At 41.0% G+C, this 25507-nt stretch overlaps 1 protein-coding gene across 2 annotated transcripts in view; it reads left to right on the forward strand.

The window, feature by feature from the left end:
• TXLNG (taxilin gamma) overlaps positions 1 to 25507 on the forward strand; it is a 51296-nt gene that overhangs the window by 21268 nt on the left and 4521 nt on the right. The window contains exons 2-8 of one of the 2 annotated variants that reach the window (XM_080653005.1): positions 3222 to 3525; positions 5514 to 5605; positions 8583 to 8753; positions 10351 to 10545; positions 13238 to 13357; positions 14844 to 14918; positions 23457 to 23549. In XM_080653005.1, coding sequence (XP_080509131.1) covers positions 3222 to 3525; positions 5514 to 5605; positions 8583 to 8753; positions 10351 to 10545; positions 13238 to 13357; positions 14844 to 14918; positions 23457 to 23549 — 1050 coding nt within the window. The remainder of the gene's footprint in view (positions 1 to 3221; positions 3526 to 5513; positions 5606 to 8582; positions 8754 to 10350; positions 10546 to 13237; positions 13358 to 14843; positions 14919 to 23456; positions 23550 to 25507) is intronic. The other variant, XM_080653006.1, reaches the window with a different exon arrangement.

Here is a 25507-nt window from a genome sequence, read left to right on the forward strand (position 1 = left end):
AGTATACAAAGCACAAATGTTAAGGCTTAATGAATTTTCACAAAGTTAGCATCCATGTTGCCCCATCTAGATCAAGACAGAATATTACCAAGCCCTGCAGAAGGCCCTGCCCTCAACAGTAACCACTATCCTGATTTCCAGCACCATTGATTAGCTTTGCCAGTTTTTGAACTTTATTAAATGGTTTCCTAGAGCAGCGGTTGTCAGCCGGTGGTCCGTGAGGTCTGAAAGGTTGGCAACTGCTGTCCTAGAGTATATATTCTTATGACACCTTCCTTGCAACAGTCTGTCTTTGAGACTCATCTGAGTTGCTGTATCTTGTAGTAGTTCATTGTCCTTGCTGGATGGTCTGAACATGTTAGAATGATCCATTCTTCTGCTGATAGAAATTTGAGTTGATTTCATTTTGGGATAATTTCAAATAGTGTTGCTCTAGACATTTCTTGGCCTTGGGCTGCACATATGTACTCACTTGGGTAAAATCCTAGGACTAGAATTAACTATATTGGCAGGTATCCATATTGCTAAAGAATTTTTCAAAGTAGCTGTACCAACTTGTTCTTTCAAAAGCACAGTACTTGATTTGTCAACATCTGTATATATATAAGGCTAATATGCTAAGTGTCTGACTGTCCGACAGGTCACTGTGACACGCACTGACCACCAGGGGGCAGACAATCAATGCAGGAGCTGCCGAGATGCAGTGACTTGGTGTAGCGGTGGTGGTTCTTGGGTGACGCACCCTGAAACCAGAGAGGAGGGAGCCTGATTCCTCGTGGGGCTGCGCAATTCCACCTTTGGCCGTGGGTTATGTTGTTGCTGGGGCACTGTCGGCCCCGAATCTGGTTTGTTCCACACCCTGTAGGACAGCAGCTTTGCAGAGTGCCCTCTGGCACTCCGGGACCCCTCGGGATGTTGGAGAGCCAGTTTTGGCCCAATCCCCACAGGCCAGGCTGAGGGATCCTATCTACCGGAGGGACCCTGCTCACTCTGCAGATGCCCTTCAAGCCACGGTGCCACCCCAGGTGCGGTCAGCCAGGCAGGGACCATGGGAGGTTGGCTCCAGGGCGTGTCTGGCTCGACTCACCCAGTCCTGCCCCACCAGTCACCTTCTAATTAATTTCCTTTCAATGTGCATGGATCTGTGCACCGGGTCACTAGTCCTGTATAATAAAGAGGTAATTGACCCTCACGCCCTTGCACAAGATGGCCGTCCCCATGTGGTCAAAGATGGCTGCCCCCATGTGGTCAAAGATGGCCACAGGGGAGGGCAGTTGGGGGCGACCAGGCCTGCAGGGGAGGGCAGTTGGGGGCGACCCGACTGGCAGGGAAGCAGTTAGGCATGGATCAGGCCGGCAGGGGAGTGGTTAGGGGGTGATCAGGCTGGCAGGCAGAAGTGGTTAGGGGCAATCAGGAAGGCAGGCAGGTGAGTGGTTGGGAGCTAGCAGTCCCAGATTGTGAGAGGGGTGTCCAACTGCTGGTTTAGGCCCACAGGGATCGGGCCTAAACGGGCTGAGGGACAACCTACTCCCCGTTCACGAAATCTCATGCACCAGGCCTCTAGTTAGACTATTTTCTCTATATATAAACAGGGAATATGCTAATTAGCCAGCGTCATGACAGCTCAGGAGGAGCTGTGTGCGCATATGGGTGGGAGGAGGCTGGGGGCGGGCCAGCGCGGAGACACAACACACAGGAGTGCCTGCCCCCACCCCAGCGGACACAATACGGTGGTCGGCGCTATGCAGGTCAGGCGCGGGTCCTGGCCCCCTGGGGGGGGCGCCTCCTCGCGTGATTTCAATCGCGCGCTGGGCCTCTAGTAAAAGATATGGATTTAGTTCCCTTAACCTCTCTATTCCCTGCTTTGATACTTTAAATTATTTTTAGTTCTTCAGTTGGCTATTATTATAACTTGACATAATCTGTTGTAGTAACTTTGGAAATAGCTTTTGTTCATTTGTGATAAAAAGAAAGATATTAGATATCCCCTGATTGTATTATTTAAAAAAACAAAAAAAGCTCTCTCTCACACAGAGAGGAAATTGTACAGAATTTAAGTTTGTGCCACATCATATGAACAAGCAATGTTAACAGGAAACCCATGAATAAATGGTAAAATTACTGATTTGAGAATAAAATACTAGAATAAAGCCATCTCTCCATTGCCTGCCATCTATATTGAGGTAGGCATACCTGCTTAAAACATTATATTCAAAATTTTGTGGCGTAACATGGGAGAACTTTATTTTCTTTCTCCTGTAATAGTAGTTTTGGCGTGGACAATTTGTGGTTTTTGTGTCTGGCTTCTTTTACACAGTGTAATTATTTCAAGCTTCATCCATGCAAACTGTAATAACAGTGGTGTGGGTGTTCTTTGTAAGAAGGTCGACTTTCCTTATATGTACATGGGATTTAGGGGCCTAGGCTGGTTTCATCCTGTGGCTCTGCCATCTCATAGGATCTTGGAGACCTCTGAATCTAGCCACAATGGGGAAGAGGTAATGGAGAAATAACATGTGCTTCTAAGAATAAAAATCTTGTTGCATAAGGGATAGTCATCACTTGGGCTCCATTCCATTGGTGGGAACTTCACATGGGAGTCCCACCTAGATGTAAGGGGCTGGGAGACGTAGTATTTAGCTGAGCACTGGTCCAGCAGTGCCAGCTCCGCAGGATACTGTGGAGGAGCATGGGGTTTTTGCTGGACACCTAGTGAGCCATCTCTTCTGTACCATTTCCTTGAGGATAAGACCAGAATAATTTTTTTGAGGTAAAATTGGACTATAACCTAAGTTTCAGGTGTGCAACATTGTAATTTGTCATCTGTGTACACTACAAAACAAAGTGATCCTCACCAAAAATCTACCATCAAGACCAGAATAACTTGTGTTCATTAACTTGGTATAATTTCACATTTGTTAAGGTGCTAATTAAGTAGTGGAGGTTTTATAGGAAAATAAGTTTAGACTTACAACTGAATGGCATGTCTTGCTTTCTTTGGTACCACTTAGGTGTGTGATTTGTTTTAACTTTATTTTCTTACACTTTACAGTTAGGTCACCTCTCAGTGAAACTTACAAACTACCTACAATATTTACATCAATTTTACAAACCACTAAGAAAGAAAGAAAGCTGTCAACTTACGGTGTGCTATTGGTAGTAAACATTGATTACATTTGATTTAACCTCCTTTTCATCTTTTTTTCCTCCCTTCCCTCTAGTTTGTGATTGGTGCAATGGAAGAAGCTGGAATGTGTGGGTTAGGGGTGAAAGCGGACGTGTTGCGTACTTCTCAATCAAACGATATTCTTCAACATCAAGACTCAAATTGTGGTGGAACAAGTAACAAGCATTCACTGGAAGAGGCTGAAGGCAGTGACTTTATAACAAAAAACAGAAGTTTGGTGAACCCAGCCTACTGCACACAAGAGCCAAGAGAGGAAATTCCTGGGCGAGAAGCTAGAACAGATCCCCCTGATGGTCAGCAAGATTCAGAGTGCAACAGGAACAAAGAAAAAACCTTAGGTAATAATCTCTGCTTAGTGGTTGGATGTTGTCACACGCAGCTCATTTATTTTACATTTCCTGCTACACAGGTGATTATGAACATGGCCTGTAGTGGCCAGTATTGCGGTGGGTGTTTAGCATCTGTTGTCTTCAGTTTGGTCCATCTGCCTGTCTGCTGCAGTTCTGTGCAGGAGGCAAAGATAGCAGAGTACGAAATTCTCTCTAAATAATTAATAATTGGCTTTTGTGAAAAAATTTGGGGCCAACTTGAGGGAATTAATATTCGACTTGCCTTGTTTGCATCTTTAATGTGGTCTGACCAAAATTCACTCTGAAAACTATATATTTATCTGATCACTTTATTTAAAAACTAGTCACAACAATTTAGTGATGACATAATCTTATCTGCAATTCCGAAAGTGGGTTAAGACTGGCTTTCAAGAGTATGTTTTGTTTGCTTTAAATATATTTTATTGATTTTTTTATAGAGAGGAAGAGAGAGAGGGATAGAGAGTTAGAAACATCGATCAGCTGCCTCCTGCACACCCCCTACTGGGGATGTGCCCGCAACCAAGGTACATGTCCTTGGCCGGAATCGAACCTGGGACCTTTGAGTCCTCAGGCCGACGCTCTATCCACTGAGCCAAACCGGTTAGGGCTATCTCTATTAAATCCATTTTTTTGCTAAATTGGAAACCTTAAAAATTTATAGAAATTTAATAAAAAATAATTTTAATTCCTTGCAAGCAAGACAGATTTCTTAAAAAAGTCAGCAGCCCCAATTATATGTGTAACAGCAGATGGAGTCTTAAAAGTTACACATAACATTACCATGTGATTATTCATAATAGCCCAAAAGTCGAAACACCTGTTACCCATCAGCTCATACAGTGGAATATTATTCAGCAATAAAAAGGAATGGCCCAGTTGGCATGGCTCAGTGGTTGAGCATCTACCTATGAACCAGGAGGTCAGAGTTCAATTCCTGGTCAGGGCACATGCCTGGATTGTGGGCTTGATCCCTAGTGTGGGACGTGCAGGAGGCAGCTGATCAGTGATTCTCTCTCATCATTGATGTTTCTATCTCTCTTCCTCTCGCTTTCTGAAATCAATAAAAATATATTAAAAAAAAATAAAACATTATCACTTATTTGTAAATGCCACTTGTCCCCTTGTATCTCAGCCACCTGCTTCTCCCTGCCAAAGTCTTTAAATAGTATTAAGCTCTTTTTCCCAAGGGAAAAGCTATCTTGACATCTTTTTATTTGCATTGAACTTGGTTAACACACAAAATATGCTTCCTAAATCATTCAGAAATTATTTAAATTGTGCATAGGAAAAGACATGTGTCACAAATGTGTACCTTAGGCAGAGAGTACCAACTGAATTTCCCTTTGAACTTGCTTCTATATTTGTACTTGGTTAGGAGAAAGTTTTTAAAAATATTCTGCCCTTTGTAACTTGCTCTTTGTCTTAAGTTAGACATCAGTGGGTAAGCAGGGGAATTTTTAAACCTTCAGCAAGAGTTCTTACAAATAGCTGTGTTAAAGAGTGAAGAAATTAGGGGTCAGGGTGCCGAAGAAGTGCCTGTCAATCCCGAATTTAAAAATAGCTTTTTTTTTTTTTTTAATATATTTTATTGATATTTTACAGAGAGGAAGGGAGAGGGATAGAGAGCTAGAAACATCGATGAGAGAGAAACATCGATCAGCCGCCTCCTGCACACCTCCCACTGGGGATGTGCCAGCAACCAAGGTACATGCCCTTGACCGGAATCGAACCCGGGACCCCTCAGTCCGCAGGCCGACGCTCCATCCACTGAGCCAAACCGGTTTCCGCTAAAAATAGCTTTCTTAATTTAGTTGGTAAATCTCTTATTTCTAGTTTTAGGCATACATTATTTTACTCTGGGTGTCAGAACATAGGAAGTGCTGTGTAGAATTTACAGGTTAGATTAGATCTCATTTCTTCTTCCAGGACTTATTTCTTATCTTGTTAATCATCAGGTAAAGAAGTTTTATTATTGATGCAAGCCCTAAACACCCTTTCAACTCCAGAAGAGAAGCTGGCAGCTCTCTGTAAGAAGTATGCTGATCTTGTGAGTATTAAATGAAGGAGTTGAGGGCCATATAAAATATAGCAAAATGGATATGTGCTTGATAAGTTTTTTTAAAATATATTTTTATTGATTTCAGAGAGGAAGGGAGAGGGAGATAGAGATAGAAACATCAATGATGAGAGAGAATCATTGATCAGCTTGCCTCCTGCACGCTCCACAATGGGATCTAGCCTGCAACCCAGGCATATGCCCTGACCAGGAATCGAACCATCACCTGGTTCATAGGTCAACGCTCACCCACTGAGCCATGCTGGCTGGGCTGATAAGTTTTTTTAAATGTGATTTTGGTGTAGCTTTAAATGTTAAATTATGTTTTATTCTAAAATTGAAGAGGAAAATCTGATTTTTTGGGTTTTTGTTGTTGCTTGTATGAATGACAGTTTTATAATGTGATACATGTAGTACATTAGAATGCTAAGATATGGTATACATTTTGTAAAACGCAGTTTGGAGTATGTCTGAGTCAGTATTTTCATTCCTGTGTCATGCTTTTAGTCATTGGGGGTATAATGGTTCCTATATTTAACTTTTTCCAAGGGAAATTTAGAGTTAAAGGTTTTAGCCATTGTGATTGAGATTGTGAGTTGGATGGAATAGTCTACTAAAACAATACTGTATCTGGGGAAATTTTTATTTACCATATACTATGTGCCAGGCATTCCTTTTCCCCAGTTTCCTCCAAAGAAATTAACCTTATTTGTTCTGGGCCTATGTTATTTCAAGTAGCATTAATTCTCTTTTTAAAATTAAGAAAGCAGTCTCAATATGGAAATACTGCCATCCTTTTTGAACTAAAGCATGGAAAAGTCATAGAACCCTTTGAAGTAAGGGTTTTGGAAGGCTTTTAGAATTCTAATATAAATGTTAAAATTAGCGCCTTTTGTGAAATAATTAACGTGACTCATCATTGACAATTTATATGTATTTTCATCTGTTGGTTTTTAAAAAAATAAGTTTTTATTGATTTTTAGAGAAAGAGGAAAGGAGAGGGTTAGAGAGAGAGAAACATCAATGAGAGAGGAACATCATTCATTGGCTGCCTCCTGCATGCACCCCTACTGGGGATCGAGCCCACAACCTCAGCATATGCCCTGACCAGGAATCGAACTGCCGACCTCTTGGTTCCTAGATCAACGCTCTACTGATGAACCACACCGGTGGGGCTTCATCTATTGTAAAGCAGTTATTCTATATCATTAATATTACTTTTTATCAATGACCAGATCATAGGAAGTTTTGGAGAGGATGTGTATCTACTTGATCTCTTATAAATTATTGATGGGCAAAGAAATTTGCCAGCCACTCTGGCAAACAGTATGGCATAGTAATGTGAAATAGAACATTAGAAACCACTGTCTAGCAACCCCACTTCTAGGTTTGCACCCAAGAGAAATTGTTGCATGTGTGTACGAGGAAGCACATCAGAATGTTCATATCATTGTGAGTAATAAAACCTGGAAGCAACCCAAATGCTCAGTGATAAATGAATGGGTCAATACAGTGTGTTGTGTGCTTTGTATTTTTTAAAAAGTGTAATATTATGCAACCTGTTGCCTAAATCTGTTGAGGCCTGTTTTTGTACTAAGCTAAGAATGGTTTTTACATTTTATTTTTTAAAAAATATATTTTATTGATTTTCTACAGAGAGGAAGGGAGAGAGATAGAGAGTCAGAAACATCGATGGGAGAGAAACATCGATCAGCTGCCTCCTACACACCCCTACTGGGGATGTGCCCGCAACCAAGGTACATGCCCTTGACCGGAATCGAACCTGGGACCCCTCAGTCCGCAGGCTGACGCATTATCTACTGAGCCAAACCGGTTAGGGTGGTTTTTACATTTTTAAAGTGTTGTTTAGAAAAAGAGGATGACACAACAGATATCCTATGTGACCTGCAAAGCCTGAAATATTTACCTTCTGGATATATACAAAGTTTGCTGTTCCCTGATCTGTAGGTACATGTGAATAATCTGGATGACTCCTAGCAATATAATCTATAGCTGTGCTGTCCAAAACAGCCAACAATCACATGTGGCTATTTAAGCATATATTAATTTAAATGAAAGAGAATAAAAAATTTTGTTCCTCAGTTGCAGTAGCCACAATAAAGTCAAAACAACTAAAACCAAAATGATTTCTTTTAGGACCACACACAGATGACATAAAAGAAAGAGAAGAGCAAAGGAGTAGTGAACCCAACATTCAGAATTGTGGTTACCTTGAGGCTGGGAAGGCTGGGGGACTTCCAGTCCTCACTGGAGTTACAGATGTTGTCTGCAGAACTTGCAGCCTCTTGGAACTGTGCCACAGAGAGATTACTTTAATAAAGTATTACTTTCCCAGCAGGAATTTCCATAAAGGTCTTTTTAATAGCTGTAGGCGCACATTGCCAGTAAGGATGCTTGGTATGTTTTGATAGGCCACAAGGTGTCACTCTTGTTTCTGAAATCATGACAGCATCATTTGCTTTAGTGAAAGGTAGTAAGGCTGCCATCTTATCCATTAGTGTTGATTTAACCTTGAAATAGAATCATTTGCTCCAAATGGCAAATTGCAGTGATCCCCCCTCACTCACCAAGAACCCTGAGCACAGCTTATTAAGTTCTAATTCAGAGAGCCGTTTCATTAAAGTAGCCTATGTGTGCTTTCAGAAAAGTAAAACTCGATGGTATTGATTCCTGAAAAGTTTTCCTCAAACATCATATTTTTGTTTTTAGTAAGAAAGTAAAGAGGTTAAGATTTTTTCCCTGCCCTAGATTGTTTGCTTACTTTCCTGTCACTAATGGAAAAGAGAAGGTTGGCAGAGTAGAGTGGCATGAACTAATTGAAAATTGAAATATTCCATTACAATATTTGGATATTGAAAATGTGTTCATAGCTCTTACTGTAATTCTTCCATCCATAACTCAAAGGTTTTCAGTGTACTTCCTAAATGTACAGTGCTTATTATTTTAGCTGGAGGAGAGCAGGAATGTTCAGAAGCAAATGAAAATTCTGCAGAAGAAGCAAGCCCAGATTGTGAAAGAGAAAGTTCACTTGCAGAGTGAGCACAGTAAGGCTATCTTAGCAAGAAGCAAACTAGAGTCTCTCTGCAGGGAACTTCAGCGTCACAATAAGACGTTAAAGGTTAGTTGGTTCTTTGTTCTGTTTTTCAGGTGGGACTAACTCAGTTTTTTATAATCACCGTGTACCTATCCTATATAATAATCCTATATAATAAAAGGGTAATATGCAAATCAACTGAACAGCGGAATGACCTCAATACAGGAGCTGCCCCCTGGTGGTCAGTGCACTCCCACAGGGGGAGCGCCACTTAGCCACAAGCCAGGCTGATGGCTGGTGAGCGCAGCGGCCTGCCTCCCTGGCAGGGCTAAGGATGTCCAACTGGGCCTAAGCTGTCAGTCGGACATCCCTCAAGGGTTCCCAGACTGCGAAAGGGGACTGTGAAAGGGCGCAGGCCGGGCTGAGGTGACCCCCCCCTGCCCCCAGTGTACGAATGTTGTGCACTGGGCCTCTAGTTTAAAATAATAAGTCCTTGTGTCTTAATAATAAGTACTTGGAGACAGAGCTACCATCTTGCTTTCTATTTCACTTGATCTGATGCTTAGGGTCCCTCATGGGTGCTCATGGGGTTCTAGATGAGATTGGTATTTAGAGCAAGCTCTCCTGCTTGGAGCTATGGCTTAGGAAGTGCAAAATTGCCAGTTTTCTGCTGAGCACTGATGTAGTTTATTACCACGTATGAGAATCTGACATGAGATGAGAAGCAAGTGGGAACAGACTAGAGGCAAAATGAGCCTGGGAAGGGAAAGCACGTGCTGAGCCCTTCCCCCCCCCGGGGCTGTTACTCAGCTGCCTTGCCAAGCTGCCCTTGCCCATGCCAGCTACCCAGTTCCTGAGTACTTTTAGAAGAGCACTCGGCTGATTATAAAGGAAGAGGGAGCAGGCACCCAAAGATTAATTGGCATCAACAGTGGAAGAAGGAAAAAGACATAGGGCAGGCCCTCCTCTTACAGAGTTTGGTTTGATTTTCACTGAGTAGGATCTCCTCAGGCTTCCCTACCACAGCACACCCCCAAGGCCTAGAATATAGGAGCACTCAGGAGATGGATCTGCACCTGATGTGGGAGCCTGTGTTTTTTTCTTTGCTTTCGAACCTTTGGATTTAGATGTTAATTAAAATAGGTGGTCTTTCCCCCTGTATAGCAAATCAATATTTTGTTTGGACTGTTAATTGTTTAGACATATAAAAGTCTTTTAATACGTGTATCCTAGCAAGAGTTGGAAATAGGCTTTTTAAAGTACAGATTCCATCTGTCCTCTTGCCCCTAGGAAGTAGAAGGTATGTCCTAAGAAGGGATCTGTCTCTTGAGGCTGCTTTGAGATGCTGCCTTGTGGAACCAGTGAGGAGGGTACTTGGGAACATAGCTGGAGGGAGCTGGCTGGGTGGACACGCTCCTTACTTATCTAGCAGTATAGTGAATTTCAGATGGTCACATGGTTCTTACTTACAGCAGGGCAATTCGCATCTCTCCCATTGTTCCATCTACTTAGGAAAAGCTTCTTGCTTTTAAATTATAGCCTTTAGTTCATAAATAAGGGAAGGAATTAGAGTTCAGAAGCATCACTTCAGAGCAGCAGTAAATGAACCCACGTAGCAGCAGCTTTTGTGAGCATGTTATCCATAGGTCTGTACCATTAACAAATTATTTTCCATAATCAGGAAGAAAATGTGCAGCAGGCCCGAGAGGAGGAAGAAAGACGTAAAGAAGCAACCGCACACTTCCAAATTACTTTAAATGAAATCCAAGCACAGCTGGAACAGCATGACATACACAATGCCAGACTCCGCCAGGAGAACATTGAATTGGGAGAGAAGCTGAAGAAGCTCATCGAACAGTACTCAATGAGGGAGGAGGTAAAGCGTTTTGTTTGTTTCAACAGCTTCTCATTAGCAATTCCTTTTCACCATTCAGTACTAAACATGTAAAACTTGTCACATGGTGTGGTACAACTTTTGTGTATGCATAGTAGAAGGCGAGCTGGTTTTTTAAAAATTATGTTTATTGATTTCAGAGAGGAAAGGGGAGTGATAGATAGAAACATCGATGAGAGAGAGAAACAGTGATTGGCTGCCTCCTACATGCCACCCTACTGGGGATCAGAGCCCGCAACTTGGGCATGTGCCCTGACCAGGAATCGAACCATGACCTGTTGGTTCATGGGTTGACGCTCAACTACTGAGCCACATCGACTGGGCGTGTTTTTTTTGTTGTTGTTTTTTGTGTGTGTATTTGTTTTTTTAAAATATATTTTTATTGATTTCAGAGAGAAGAAGGGAGAGAGAGAGAGAAACATCAATGATGAGAGAGAATCATTGATTGGCTGCTTCTTGCATGCCCATCCTGGGGATCAAGCCCACAACCCTGGCATGTGCCCTGACTGGGAATCAAACCAGCAACCTCTTGGTGCATGGGTCCACATTCAACCACTGAGGCACACAGGCCTGGCAGAGGTGTTAGGGTTTTTATTTATTTAATTTATTTTTAAAATATGTTTTTATTGATTTCAGAGAGGAAGGGAGAGGGATAGAAACATTAATGATGAGAGAGAATCATTGATTGGCTGCCTCCTGCACGCCCCCTACTGGGGATCAGAGCCCTCAACCTGTGCATGTGCCCTGACCGGGAATCGAACCATGACCTCCTGGTTCATGGGTCAACGCTCAACCACTGAGCCACGCCAGCCAGGCCATTGGTTGATTCTTGCATGTGCCCTGACTGAGGATCGAACCCACAACCTTAGTGTATTGGGACGACCCTCTAACCAACTGAGCTACTAGGCCAGGGCCTCCCCTGCCTTTTAAGTTAATAAAATGTTATGCTTTTATCTGTGTCGTATTCTTACACAAAAAGATTTAAATGATTAAAATTAAAAAAAAGATTGTGGCATCTGCTCTGGGTTACTTTATCCAGTTTTCAAGACAAACCTTAGATTATATTAATTTAGAATTTTACATATAGCCCTTCAAAAACTTAGTTTTTAGCTGTGGCCGGTTTGGCTCTGGATAGAGCGTCGGCCTGCGGACTGAGGGTTCCCAGGTTCGATTCCGGTCAAGAGCATGTGCCTTGGTTGTGGGCACATCCCCAGTAGGGAGTGTGCAGGAGCAGCTGATCGATGTTTCTCTCTCATCGATGTTTCTAACTCCCTGTCCCTCTCCCTTCCTCTCTGTAAAAAATCAGTAAAATATATTAAAAAACAAAAACTTAGTTTTTAAAATGATTTTATTTTAATCACTCATCATTTTTTACTTATGGACAATTGCAGACTTAAAAGTAGAGAGAAAATATGTCACCTGGATTCAGTAGATGAAACCATAGTTTCAGCTATATTCCTGTCACCTTCCCCTGGGTTATTTTGTTCTTTTATGTTTGTTTACTTTTTTTTTGTCCCCTGGGTTATTTTGAAGCAAATCCAAGGTGCCATATTATTCCATTCATATATATTTGAAAAGATATTTAAAAAAAGGATTATTTTTTAAGTTTATCCACAATACCATTTTCACACCTAAAAATTAACGATAATTACTTAATGTTAAATGTCTAGTCATTGTCCACATTTTTCCGATTCTCTCCCCTTTTATAAATTTTTTGTGTCTTATTAATTTGAACATTATCGGATATTCTTTCCTTGGTCAGGAAGAGTTACCCTTTCTGCAACTGAGGAGGGATAATCTGACTATTTTATTATACATAAATAACCACATCACAGTTTTCCTTGGAAATAATAACAGCCTTTTACCAAATGGCTACTATGTGCAGGGCCCCATACACCTTACAAAATGTAACCATTGGATTGGCTTTTATAACTCTGCAGTGTGGGCATGGCTGTCCCCACATAGGTAGGGGACTGGGATTCAGCAGGGATGAGGGGCATCTGCTTGAGGCCATGCCTGCCTTCACAGCATGCTTCTTTCAACTAAGAAATTGGAAAAATTTAACAGGAAGAAAAAGTCTCCAGAAATTCTGTATATGATACATGGGTTAACAGTTTGAGCCCCTTATCCATTCACTGAGCCACACTGGCCAGGCTGTACCTCCTATTTCTGATCTACTTACTATGATGATGAGGCTCAGACTGTATCAAGAAAAAGATGGCCCAGCCAGTGTGGCTCGTTAGTTGAGCATTGACCTGTGAACCAGGAGGTCACGGTTCAATTCCCTGTCAGGGGACATGCCCAGGTTGCGGGCTCAATCCCCTATAGGAGGTGTGCAGAAGTCAGCTGATAGATGATTCTCTCTCATCATTAATATTTCTATCTCTCACCTCTCCTCTCTAAAATCACTAGAAATATTTTAAAAACAATTTTAGAAATAGGAAGTACTGGCATGTGGCTGCCAAAGTGCTTGATTGCCCACCTCCGAAAGAGAGGGAATGGGGTGTTAATAGAGGGCCCATTTTTGAGGTGCCAGTCAGAAAAACACAGTTATTAGCTCTGGTGGCATTAGCAGGGAAAGCAGAGTAAGAAGCAAGGCATTGTAACTCGTGTTATGTTTCCTTGTTGTGTTCCATTTTCATTAAGTGATGGGAGAATTTGACTTTCCCTGCAGCATATTGATAAAGTGTTCAAACATAAGGAAGTACAACAACAGCTTGTGGATGTCAAGCTTCACCAGACCTCACAGCTGATAAAGGAAGCTGATGAAAAACATCAGAGAGAGAGAGAGTTTGTAAGTTCTGTTTCTTAAAAAGAAATTATTGCCTAATTGTAACCAAAGCCATTTAAAATATGTTAACTTATTCTACATATATTGTAGCACCTGGGTCATGCTAATTGTTGTTGTTTTTTTGCTCTAGATTGAGAAGGGTATGTTTGTGTTAGAAAGCATTTGGCTTTTTATTTCTATTAATTTGTTGTATAGAAGATTTACTAGAGAGATTAGACCACATTATGGGAAAGACCTGCACTTGTTTGACTTTTCTGTGCTTAGAATGTTTATTTCACTTTTAGGTAATGGTCACCAAGTTCAAGAATAATACCAGTATTTAGTACATTAAATTTGGCAATTCAGTTTAATATCAAGCTTACGAAACATGGGTCTCATAATACTGTTACATTTTGTTTTCAATAAAGTACCTTGAAACTAGGGAAACTATTTGTTTACATAATTGTATAATTTTCTGATAAAAATTTTAACAAAATTCTCTATGCCCTAATCACTCAGCATTGTTCTCAGAGTATATGCTTAGATTATATTGCCTTCTATAATTGTGAATACAGTGGAATTTCATTGGGTGGGTATGTATATTTAATACCTGGCAATTCAACTATATGTGCTTAACCAAAAAATAAAATAAAAATGAGAAATGGTTATGATAATGAAGACTGTTCCATCCAGCTTTCCCTCAAAGTAGCCTGGCATGAAGACTCGTTCCTGAGTGGCCCTCATGATGTGAACAGGTCACGTTGAGTGTGAATGTAGTGTTGAGAGATGCATTGTTCACACAACGTGATCCTGCCGCCTGAACTGACAGTGCTATCCCAGGTGTAACTAAAGACGTGGGTGTTATTTTTAGAGTTGGAATGTAATTTCATTTATGCACCCACACGCACATTACACATATATGTTTTCTGGTTGGTTTAAGGACTTTTTGAGGCTTATTTGGCCTATGTATGACATTTTACTTCAGGGACTGAATTTCATAGATGCCTACTATGCAACTTCATTATATAATTTTCTTGAAGCCCAAGTAAATTAAGCACCCCCCAACCCTGCTTTTTAAAAAGTGATCAGAAACCAGGTCTCTGATTTCATTGCTTAGCTCCATACCCTTTCATCTTGCCTCTGTGGAGTAGAGGGGCTTTCTAATGCACCCATATGTCAAGATTCCTAGCCATGTTTTCTGCTAATACTAGACTTCTAATTATTTTTTACCTAGAACACAATAATTTATTCCTGAATTTTATAAACCTATTATTAGTCCTCCACAGTACATTTTCTAAGCAGTAAGATTATTCCTACATCCCTATGTGTTAATAAGTGGTACAGATCAAAGATATAGGTAACTGGCACTTGGTGTAACAACATTTCACCTATAGACTTGGGGTTCTTAATAAAATAATTATTGGAAGGATTACGCATATCAGGTCATTTCACATTGTAGTCATATTTATAATTACGATTAGTATTTTGCCAGAATGTTTCTGTTTTCTAGTTGTTAAAGGAAGCAACAGAATCGAGGCACAAATATGAACAAATGAGACAGCAAGAAGTACAACTAAAACAGCAGGTAACTTGACAGCAGGGGATAGTAGAATTCGTAAGAAAAATCTGTGGTTCATTTGATATATACCTTGAATCTCTTAAGATGCTTCTGCTTCTTCCCAGCCAGAACTGAGAGTAGATCACGTGTCCCTCTTAGAGTTTTCCTCTTCATTTAGGGTGACCACCTCGTCCCCATTTGCCTAGGACCGTGGTCGGCAAACCGCGGCTCGCGAGCCACATGCGGCTCTTTGGCCCCTTGAGTGTGGCTCTTCCACAAAATACCATGGCCTGGGCGAGTCTCTTTTGAAGAAGTGGCGTTAGAAGAAGTTTAAGTTTAAAAAATGTGGCTCTCAAAAGAAATTTCAATCGTTATACTGTTGATATTTGGCTCTGTGGACTAATGAGTTTGCCGACCACTGGCCTAGGACTTTCCTGGTTTTAGTACTCGAAGTGCTGCATCCCAGCAAACACTTAGGTCTCAGGCAGACTGGGATGATTGGTCACACCATCTGCAGTGTCCCCTTTCCAATATCCCAGGTATTTCCTCCCTTGGTCAGTCTGTTCCCATGTGTGTCAGCTAATTTCCAATTAAAGAAAAACGGGTAAATCTTCAGATTTTAGTTCGTTAGTATTAAGTAGAACTGCATGAAATTGCTGAAACTTGACTTCTTTGACCTACAAAATGTCAATCTCATAGTAGAATCTAAAGTCTTAGAAAGTTTGTGCTCTGAGAATATTACCTATTTTAAAAACTTCCCATTGGGACCATACAGTGCCACTCCCAGGTAGAGCTATGGGGTGGTGTTTTTAATGGGGACCCTCCCTACTTTTCCCATTCTTTTTTTCTTTTTGTATATGGTACAGTATTGTTGACTATAGTCACCATGCTGTATATTAGATCCCTGGAACTTATTCATCTTATAACAAAGTTTGTACCCTTTGACAACATGTCCTCGTTTTCCCCACCCCTCATCTCTGGCAAGTAGCATTTTACTCTGTTTCTATGAGTTTATCTTTTTAGATAGCGCATACATATAAGTGAGATCATACAGTATTTGTCTTGCTCTGTCTGAATTATATCACTTAGCATATGCCCTAAAGGTACATCCATGTTATCACAAATGGCAAGATTTCCTTTTTTTATGGCTGAATAATATTCCATTGTGTGTATACACCACATTTTCTTTATTCATTCATCTGTTGATGGACACTTAGATCGTTTCCATATCTTGGCTATTGTGAATATGCTGCAGTGCACGTGTGAGTGCAGATACCTCTTTGAGGTAGTGATTTCATCTCTTTCAGATATATGCCCAGAAATGAGATTGCTGGATTATATGGTAACACTATTTTTTACTTTTTGAGAAACTTCCATACTGTACTGGTTTACATTCCCACCAACACTGCACAGGGTTATCTTTTCTCCACATTCTTATCAACATTTGTTCTTTTACTATCCTATCTAATAATGAGGGAATATGCTAATTGACCATCATGCCCTCACAAAGATGGCAGCAATAAGGAGGGAATATGCTAATTGACTGCCATGCCCTCAAAGATGGTGGCGCCCCCAGCCACAAGATCGTGGCCCTCAGCCCACCAGCCACCCAGGGCCTCCCGAGGCTCAGGTAACCAGGGCCAGCAAGGCTTGCACTGCTGGCAGTGGCAGCAGCAGAGGTGTGATGGGGGGTCGCCTTCCCCTGATTGCTGGGTCGCCTCCCGCTCCTGAGGGCTCCCGGACTGTGAGAGGGGGCAGGCCGGGCTAAGGGACCACCCCCTCCAATGCATGAATTTTCATGCACCGGGCCTCTAGTTTTGTTTTTTTATAATAGCCATTCTAATGAGGTATCTCATTGTGGTTTTGGTTTGCATTACCCTGATGCAGTCATTTTCAACATTTTTCATCTCATGGCATACATAAACTAATTAGTAAAATTCTCCTGCACCCCCAAAAATATATTTTTTGCTGATCTGACCAAAAAGAAAAGGTATGATTTTGACTCATTCACACCAGGCTGCTATTGTTATATTGGCTATTAATCATTTTTTTAAAAAAATATTTTATTGATTTTTTACAGAGAGGAAGGGAGAGGGATAGAGAGTTAGAAACATTGATGAGAGAGAAACATCAATCAGCTGCCTCCTGCACACCTCCCACTGGGGACGTGCCCGCAACCAAGGTACGTGCCCTTGACCGGAATCGAACCTGAGACCTTTCAGTCCGCAGGCCGATGCTCTATCCACTGAGCCAAACCGGTTTCGGTGGCTGTTATCATTTTTATTTGACATTCTAAGGGAAAAGAGGTCAATGCCCATGACTAAATAGGTATTGCATGTTTTAAAAATTCTTGTAGCACACCAGTTGAAAATCGCTGCCCTGATGATTAGTGATACAGAATACCTTTTCATGTACCTCTTGGCCATTTGGATGTCTTTGGAAAAACGTCTGTTCACGACTTCTGCCCATTTTTAAATTGGATTGTTTTTTTTATTGCTATTGAGTTGTATGAGTTCCTTATGTAATTGGATAGTAACTGCTTATATATATGGTTTGCAGATATTTTCTCCCATTCCATAGGTTGCCTTTTCATTTTGTTGTTTCTTCTGTACAGAAGCTTCTTATTTTTGATGGTTAGCAGGTTTTAGCTAAATGTTTTTTAATTAAGGCATACACATTTTTTTAAAGTAGCATTTTACTCTGTTTCTATGAGTTTATCTTTTTAGATTGCACATACACAATTTTTTATTGATTAAAAATATTTTTTTATTGATTTCAGAGAGGAAGGGAGAGGGAGAGAAAGAAACATCGATGATGAGAGAGAATCATTGGTTGGCTGCCTCTTGCACGTTCCACACTAGGGATGGAGCCCACTACCCAGGCATGTGTCCTGATCGGGGAATAGAACCAGGGACCTCTTGGTTCATAGATCAACACTCAACCACTGAGCCAAACTGGCCAGGCTGTACATTATTTTATTAGACTTGATGCTATTGCACACTTAATAGACTACAGTATAGCATAACCATAACGTGATATGCACTAAGAAACCAAAACGTTTGTGACTCTTTATTGCAATATTCACTTTATTGTGGTGGTCTGGAACTGAACCCACAATATCTCTGAGTAGTACAATATGGCCATAGTACTCATTGCAAGTTTGTACCATTCATCAGTATCTGTTCTATTTCCCCTCCTGTCATCCTCTGGTAACCACCATTTTACTCTGTTTTTAAGAGCTTTTTTAGTATCCACATTTAAGTGATATATCATACAGTACTTATCTTTCTCTGCCTGACTTTCCTCACTTAGCCTAATGTTCTCAGGGTGATCCATATTGTCATATAATTAAGTTTTAGAAATCCTGATTTCTTATTGTACACTTATTGCTGCATTAGAATCTTGGAACATACACTTTTTGCAGTTTCCAAGCATGTGGCTCTCAGCAGAGAAAGCACCGGTCTTCGTTGGTAGGTAGAGATTAAACTGGGCTGTGCAGAAGCTTTTCAATGTAGTTGTGGTTTTTTGCTTTTGTTGTTTGTGCTTTTGGTGTCATATCCAAAAAAATCATTGCCAAGACCACTATCAGGAGCTGTTTACCTTTGTTTTGTTCTAGGAGTTTTATGGTTTCAGGTCTTAATGTTTCTGTTCTTAATCCATTTCAAGTTAATTTTTGTGAGTGGTGTTTAAGATAGCGGTCTGATTTCATTTTTTCACATGTGGATATCCAGTTTTCCCAGCACCATTTATTGAAGAGACAGTCCTTTCCTCATTGAGTACGTATTCTTGGCCTCCCTGTCACATATTAGTTCATATTTGTGTAGGCTTATTTCTTGGATCTCAGTTCTGTTCCATTGGTCAATGTCTCTTGTTTTTTTGTTTTTTAAAAAAATATATTGATTTTTTTTACAGAGAGGAAGGGAGAGGGAGTTAGAAACATCGATGAGAGAGAAACATCAACCAGCTGCCTCCTGCACACCCCCCTCTGGGGATGTGCCCGCAACCAAGGTACATGTCCTTGACTGGAATTGAACCTGGGACCCTCGAGTTCGCAGGCCGACGTTCTATCCACTGAGCCAAACTGGTTAGGGCCAATGTCTCTGTTTTTATGCCAGTCCCATACTCTTTTATTACTTTAGCTTTATAGTATGGTTTGAAATCAGGAAGCATAGCACCTCCAGTTTTGTTCTTTCTACAGATTTCTTTGTTCAGGTTCTTTGTGGTTCCATACAAATATTAAGATTGCTTTTTTCTATTTCCGTGAAAAAAAAAAATGCCATTGGAATTTTTTATAGGGATTGCATTGACTATAAATGGCTTTAGGTAGTATGGACGTTTTAATAGTACTAATTACTCTTCTGATACATGAATATATCTTTCCACTTATTTCTGTCTTCCTCAATTTCATCAGTGTCTTATAGTTTTCAGTGTATAGATCTTTCTTTTTTTTCTTCAAACTTATTCCTAAGTATTTTATCGTTTTTTATGCTATTGTAAACAGGATTATGTTCTTTATTTCTGTTTTTCAAATATTTTGTTGTTAGTATGTAGAAACGGAACTGATTTCTATATGTTGATTTTTGTATTTTTGTATCTTTACTGAATTTGTTCTAACAGTGTTTTGGCGGAGTCTTTGGATTTTCTATATATGAAATCAGATCATCAGCAATACAGAGATAATTTCACTTGTTCCTTTCTGATTTGGATAGCTTCTATTTCTTGCCCAATTGATCTAGCTAGGCATTCCAGTAGTGTTGAGTAGAAGTAGTACGAGTGGTCTCCCTTGTCTTGTTCTTGACCTTAAAGGGAAAGCTTTCAGCCTTTTACTGTCAAGTATGATATTAGCTGTGGATCTTTCATATATGGCCTTTATTATGTTGAAGTTTGTTCCTTCTGTGCCAAATTTGTTGAGCATTTATATCACGAATGGATGTTGAATTTTGTCAAATGCCTTTTCTGTATCTATCGAGGCAATCATGATTTTTATCTTTGGTGTATGACATGTATTGATTTACATATATTGAACCATTCTTGCATCCTGGGGTAAATCCCATTTGATCATTGACGATTGAATTCAGTTTGCTTGGCCCTGGCCAGGTAGCTCAGTTGGTTAGAGCATCATCCTGCTACTCCAAGGTTGGGGGTTCCATCCCTGGTTAGGGCACATACAAGAAGCAACCAATGAATGCATAAAGAAGTGGAACAGCAAATCAATGTTTCTCTCTATCTCCCCACCCCCTTTCTTTCTCTAAAAATCAATAAAATAAAAATTAAATTCAGTTTGGTAGTACTTTGTTAAGAATTTTTGTATCTATGTTCATTAGGGTGTTGGTCTGTAATTTTCTTTTCTTGTAGTATCCTTATCTGGCTTTGGTATCAGGGTAATTCTGGCTTTGTAAAATAAGTTTGGGAGTGTCCCCTCCTGTTTAATTTTTTGGAAGAATTTGAGAATAATCGGTATTCTCATTTAAATGTTTTGTAGAATTCACCTATGAAGCCATCTGGGCTGGCCTGGGCTTTTCTTCGTTGCCTCCCTATTTTTCAGTCCAGACCCCTTAGGTTTTTCCTAATGCAATCTTTTATGGTTGCCTTGTGTGGAGTAAGGGAGAGAGAGAGAGAAGTAGAAACATCAACGATGAGAGAGAATCATTGATCGGCTGCCTCCTACATGGCCCACACTGGGAATTGAGCCTGTAACCCAGGCATGAGCCCTGACCAGGAATTGAATCATGACTTCCAGGTTCATAGGTCAATGCTCAACCACTGAACTACGCTGGCCGGGCTGCGGTTGTTGTTTTTTACAAGTCATTTTTCCCCCCATTGACCTCTCCCTGACCGCCCCCATCCCCCAGCACATGCCCTCCTCCCATGCCCACCCCCCCCCCAAATATATATTTTTATTGATTTCAGAAAGGAAGGGAGAGGGAGAGATAGAAGCATCAATGATGAGAATCATTGTCTGCTGCCTCCTACATGCTGGGGCATTAATCCTGCAACCCGGGCATGTGTCCTGACTAGGAATCAAACCATGACCTCTTGGTTCACAGGTCAACACTCAACCACTGAGCTATGCTGGCTGGGCTCAGTGCAACTTTTGTCTGATCTGTGTCACCTTGTGTCATGTTATCTGAGCATTAGTTTGTTTCCTTTGCTGTCACCTCTTGCTTTTCCCACTCCCTAAATGTGGCTGTCCTTCCCAAAAGTCGGTCTCATTCTGTGCTCTTACCATGCCAGTTTCCAGAACTCTAGTTGATGATCTCATAGACTTGGGGTATCTTGACCCACTGTTTTGTAAATCCAGCCACATAAGTCCAGGTGTCATGGTAGTTCCCACTGACTGACTACCAGAGTGGGCCAACATTGACCTCTCAGATGGGGCAGTCTACCTGGGTGTGCCATCTTCAATAAAAATGGAGCATGCTAAAACTGCCGTAACTTCTTATCTCCCTAAAATGCCAGAACTCCCTATTCTGCCTGAGCACTGCTGCTGTTCCCTCCTCCAGGTCAGCAGCCTCAGAGGCACTGTCATTGTGTCCCCCTTTACAGACTGCTCACAAATCCTCTGCACGCTTCTGCAATATTCCCTTAAATGTCTTCATCCTTGCCCTAGTCCTCACCTTTCTGCAGGCATGCTTTGGCTATCTAGGTTGTCACTGGTAACACTGCTTTTAGTCTGCTTCTCCCTCCCACATACAGCAGAGCTTGCTTCTAAGTGCTCTCTGTATGCCCATCCCACCTGATAACTGGTGGGCTGGTTCTGTCAATTTCACATCCTACTCCCTCCCCAGCCTGTTCACATGGTGGTTTAATTTTCCTCATGCAGCACTGCTAAAAGTGAAAAGGCATCACTTACGCTGTTTTTTGGCCTCTGATGATCTTTTTGTTGTTAATCCTCACACGAGGTCATTTTCCCATTGATTTTTAGAGAGTGGAGGGGAAGGGGAAAGACACAGAGAGAGAAACATCGATGTGAGAGAGACATCAATTGGTTGCCTCTCCCACATGTCCCCGGAGCGCCCTGAGGGATCGAACCTACAAGAGGTACATGCCCTTGACTGGAATTGAACTCCCTATTCCTGAGACCCTTCAGTTTGAGGGCAAATGCTCCACTGAGCCAAACCAGCTAGGACTCTGACGATCTTTGCTTTGCTTTGCTTACATGTATTGTGTGATCTTGAGCAAAACATTGTATTTCTTTGGGCCTGTTTTCTCATCCTGAAAATAATCATATTAGATGGACTCTAAAGGTTCCCTTCTGGTTAAAAATAATTCAGCCTACCCTTGAGGCCTAGGTCAGGCCTCACCCACTTGAAACTTTACCTGATTATTCTGTTTTGACCCCTATCGTGTGCCCCCTTCTCTGAATTCCTGTTCTAGGAGGAGAGGAAGGTGACTCCATGTTTTGTATTCTGCTTGGCCTTTTGGTTAGCATTATTTTACGAGTTAGTATAAAAATTCTCTGAGAGTATACGTTAAAGAGAAAAATCAGTATTTCTACCTTTTAGCTTTTTTCTTTTTAACTGTACTCCCACTGAATTCTTTTCCCCCCAACCAAACCAGTTCTTTGGCTTTTATTTCATTTTCCTGCCTACGTCAAGGAAAAAGATATCTTCGATGTCAAGCTAAGAATTGTGCAGGTAGTATTCTAAAAGAATGATCCTTTTCCTAGTACAGTTTTTTCCTTTTAAAAATCTATTTTTATTGATTTCAGAGAGGAAGGGAAAGGGGGAGAGAGAAACATCAATGATGAGAAAGAATCATTGATCGGCCATCTCCTGCATGCCTGCCACTGGGGATCAAGCCCATCACCCAGGCATGTGCCCTGACCGGGAATGAAACCATGAACTCCTGGTTCATAGGTCGATGCTCAACCACTGAGTCACACCGGCTGGGCCCCTGGGCCCAAGGACAGTTTTTTCAAATGTAAGGAGCAGGGGCTGGTAGTTCATAAAGGATCAGTTGTATGAAATTTATAACTATACAACATCCTTCAGTTTTTTTGTTTCTTTTTAAAATACATTTTTAGAAAATGTTTTTATTGATTTCAGAGAGAGAGAGTGAGAGAAACATCAATGATGAGAGAGAATTATTGATCGGCTGCCTCCTGCACGGCCCCCATTGGGGATAAAGCCCACAACCTGGGCATGTGCTCTGACCGGGAGTCAAACTGGCCTCCTGGTTCATGGGTTGACGTTCAACCACTGAGCCACGCTGCCCGGGCAGTTCTTCAGTTTTTAATATAATTGGCAGAATGAAGTTAGTAAATATTTTTACATTTTTAACATTATATCTGAAAAGATGGTTAAATGAACAGATTTCCTAAGTTTTGATGCATTTCTGTTGATTATTAGGACTTTAGCCATCTATGCCTAGTGTCCAAGGATTGGATGCACATTTGTTCTTGTTTGTTTAAAATAGTTTATTCACATCTATTTTTGGCATTTGTTCTTATTTCTGTCAGTTGTGTAACAATTAATGTTTAACCATAATGTGTTCATTATGAAAGTCATTGGGATTTTAAATTGTTTACCTGGAACTCAGAATATTTTATACTTTTTTCTGTAGCTTTCTCTTTATATGGATAAGTTTGAAGAATTCCAGACTACCATGGCAAAAAGCAACGAACTGTTTACAACCTTCCGGCAGGAAATGGAAAAGGTACTTGCATATTTTTAGTAGAATATTACTTAAAAGGGAATTTGAATAATAAGCATGATCACTACTTGGATGAGTTTGTTGTTACGGTACTATCGTCCATCTTTTCTGATCCTCCAGTGACATCATATTTGGTCATTTTGCCCTCTGTACCCCACAAAGCTGGTGATCTTTATGCTCTTAAATTGTCTTTATTAAAGCGAATTCCTCTATTAAATACCATTTGTTAGAAATAAAGTGGTTTCTTTTGTGTGTGTGTGTGTGTCATGTTTTATTCATTTCAGGTGACTCCTCTCCACCACTCCCCCTTCACATAGTTCTCTGTCCTTGGAGATTAAATTACTTAAAGACATACAAGCAATTGCCTATTTTGGTTAGTTGATATGTATATATTGGTGTTCCTACCTTTTTAGCTTTTCTTTTGTGTTAACTATACTCCCATTGACTTTTTTCCCGCTCAACCAAACCAATTGTTTGGCTTTTGTTTCATTTTCCTGCCTACATTAAGGAAAGAGATTTCCTTGACATCAACTAAGAACCAAACTACATCCATATCCATCTATCCACCCATCCTTAGTTTATTTGGCATATTCCCCTTCAAATGGGGGCTTTTAAAAAATGGTGGTGGGTTGGGGAGCAGTACAGCAGTGTCTTGCACTTTGTAAGCGTTTTGTAGGTATTAGCCGTGACTATTACTAGATCTTAGGTTTGGTTCTGGGTTAATGTCCCTACTGCATCATATAATGTATGACCATATACAAGTTATTTAACGTTTCTGCGCCTTTCTATTCCTTCCTTGTTAATAACAAAAATACCTTCCCTTCATAAAGTAGAGTATTTTAGACAGTGCTTAGCCATGTTAAGTGCTCAAATTACTACCTTCAGATATTTTTAGACCCAGTAATCTGTAGAATTCAGTGAGCTGCAGATTAGTTCTGCCTGCCAGTCCCTTCAGCTGAGGCTGTAGTCGAGGGAGAACTCTTACACACAGCGAACACTGTAGCTGTGGGCTCCATCCAACGAGTGGGCACTGTTGAGGTGAAAGAGTTTAAGATGGGGGCTCCCCAATTCAGGATCCTTCTGGAGAATCCTCTGGACTGGAACACATTTCCTCTCTGCTAGTGGCTAAAGATCACTTTTGGTTAGCACTCAACCCAGATCTCTCATGCTATCTTCCACAGCCTTTGTCCCACTCGGCCTTGTGGTAGTTTCATGGGTGATAACCCATGCACTGAGCAGTGCTGGCTCTCTCTTATCCTTGTTCCTTGCTACCAGCACCTGGCTTGGTGCCTCCACTGGGATCAGAGCTGGGGGACAATCAATGCTGCATAAAGGAATCCTGGATATGGGGCTCATTGATGGGCATAGGTATATCTCATTCTGAACCTCTGAAAACTGGGGTCATGTAGCATAGGTTTAAAAACATTTTTTATTTCTGGACCCAGTTTATTATTAGCAAAACCTGAAGTTGTGAGGTTGATCAAAGCTAAGGATTAACTACTTTTATCTTTTCCTTGGTTGTTGGAGTCATCACTAAATTATGCTGCCTCTAGTTCTGAAACTGTATCAGCCTCAGAGGTTGTGGAAGAGCACCCAAGTTTTAATCTTTTGGGGGTTCTTCCTTCCAAGGATCAGATGAATTATCCAATTCAGACAGAAAACTCACAAACATGGCCATATTTTTGTACAACTTGGGGAGAAAGGGGTTCTCACCTCTTGCTACCCCCAGCTGGAATGAAAGATGCACTCCAACTTACCTGAGTTCAGTGTGGTGTGACAGCTTCCTCCATGTGCTGCTGCCTCAAAAACCGAGATTAGATATCTTTTTCTCATAATATGAAACCCCTGCTTTGGTTCCTAGAAGCTTCTGAGATAAGCTCTGCTACCAGCATTCAGGCACAGCTGTCAGCTGGGCCAGGCATGTGCAGTGATGGGGGTGGGGAGGAATATTCAACAGTTTT

Source organism: Plecotus auritus, assembly GCF_963455305.1.
Source record: "Plecotus auritus genome assembly, chromosome: X".
Lineage (NCBI taxonomy): Eukaryota > Metazoa > Chordata > Mammalia > Chiroptera > Vespertilionidae > Plecotus > Plecotus auritus.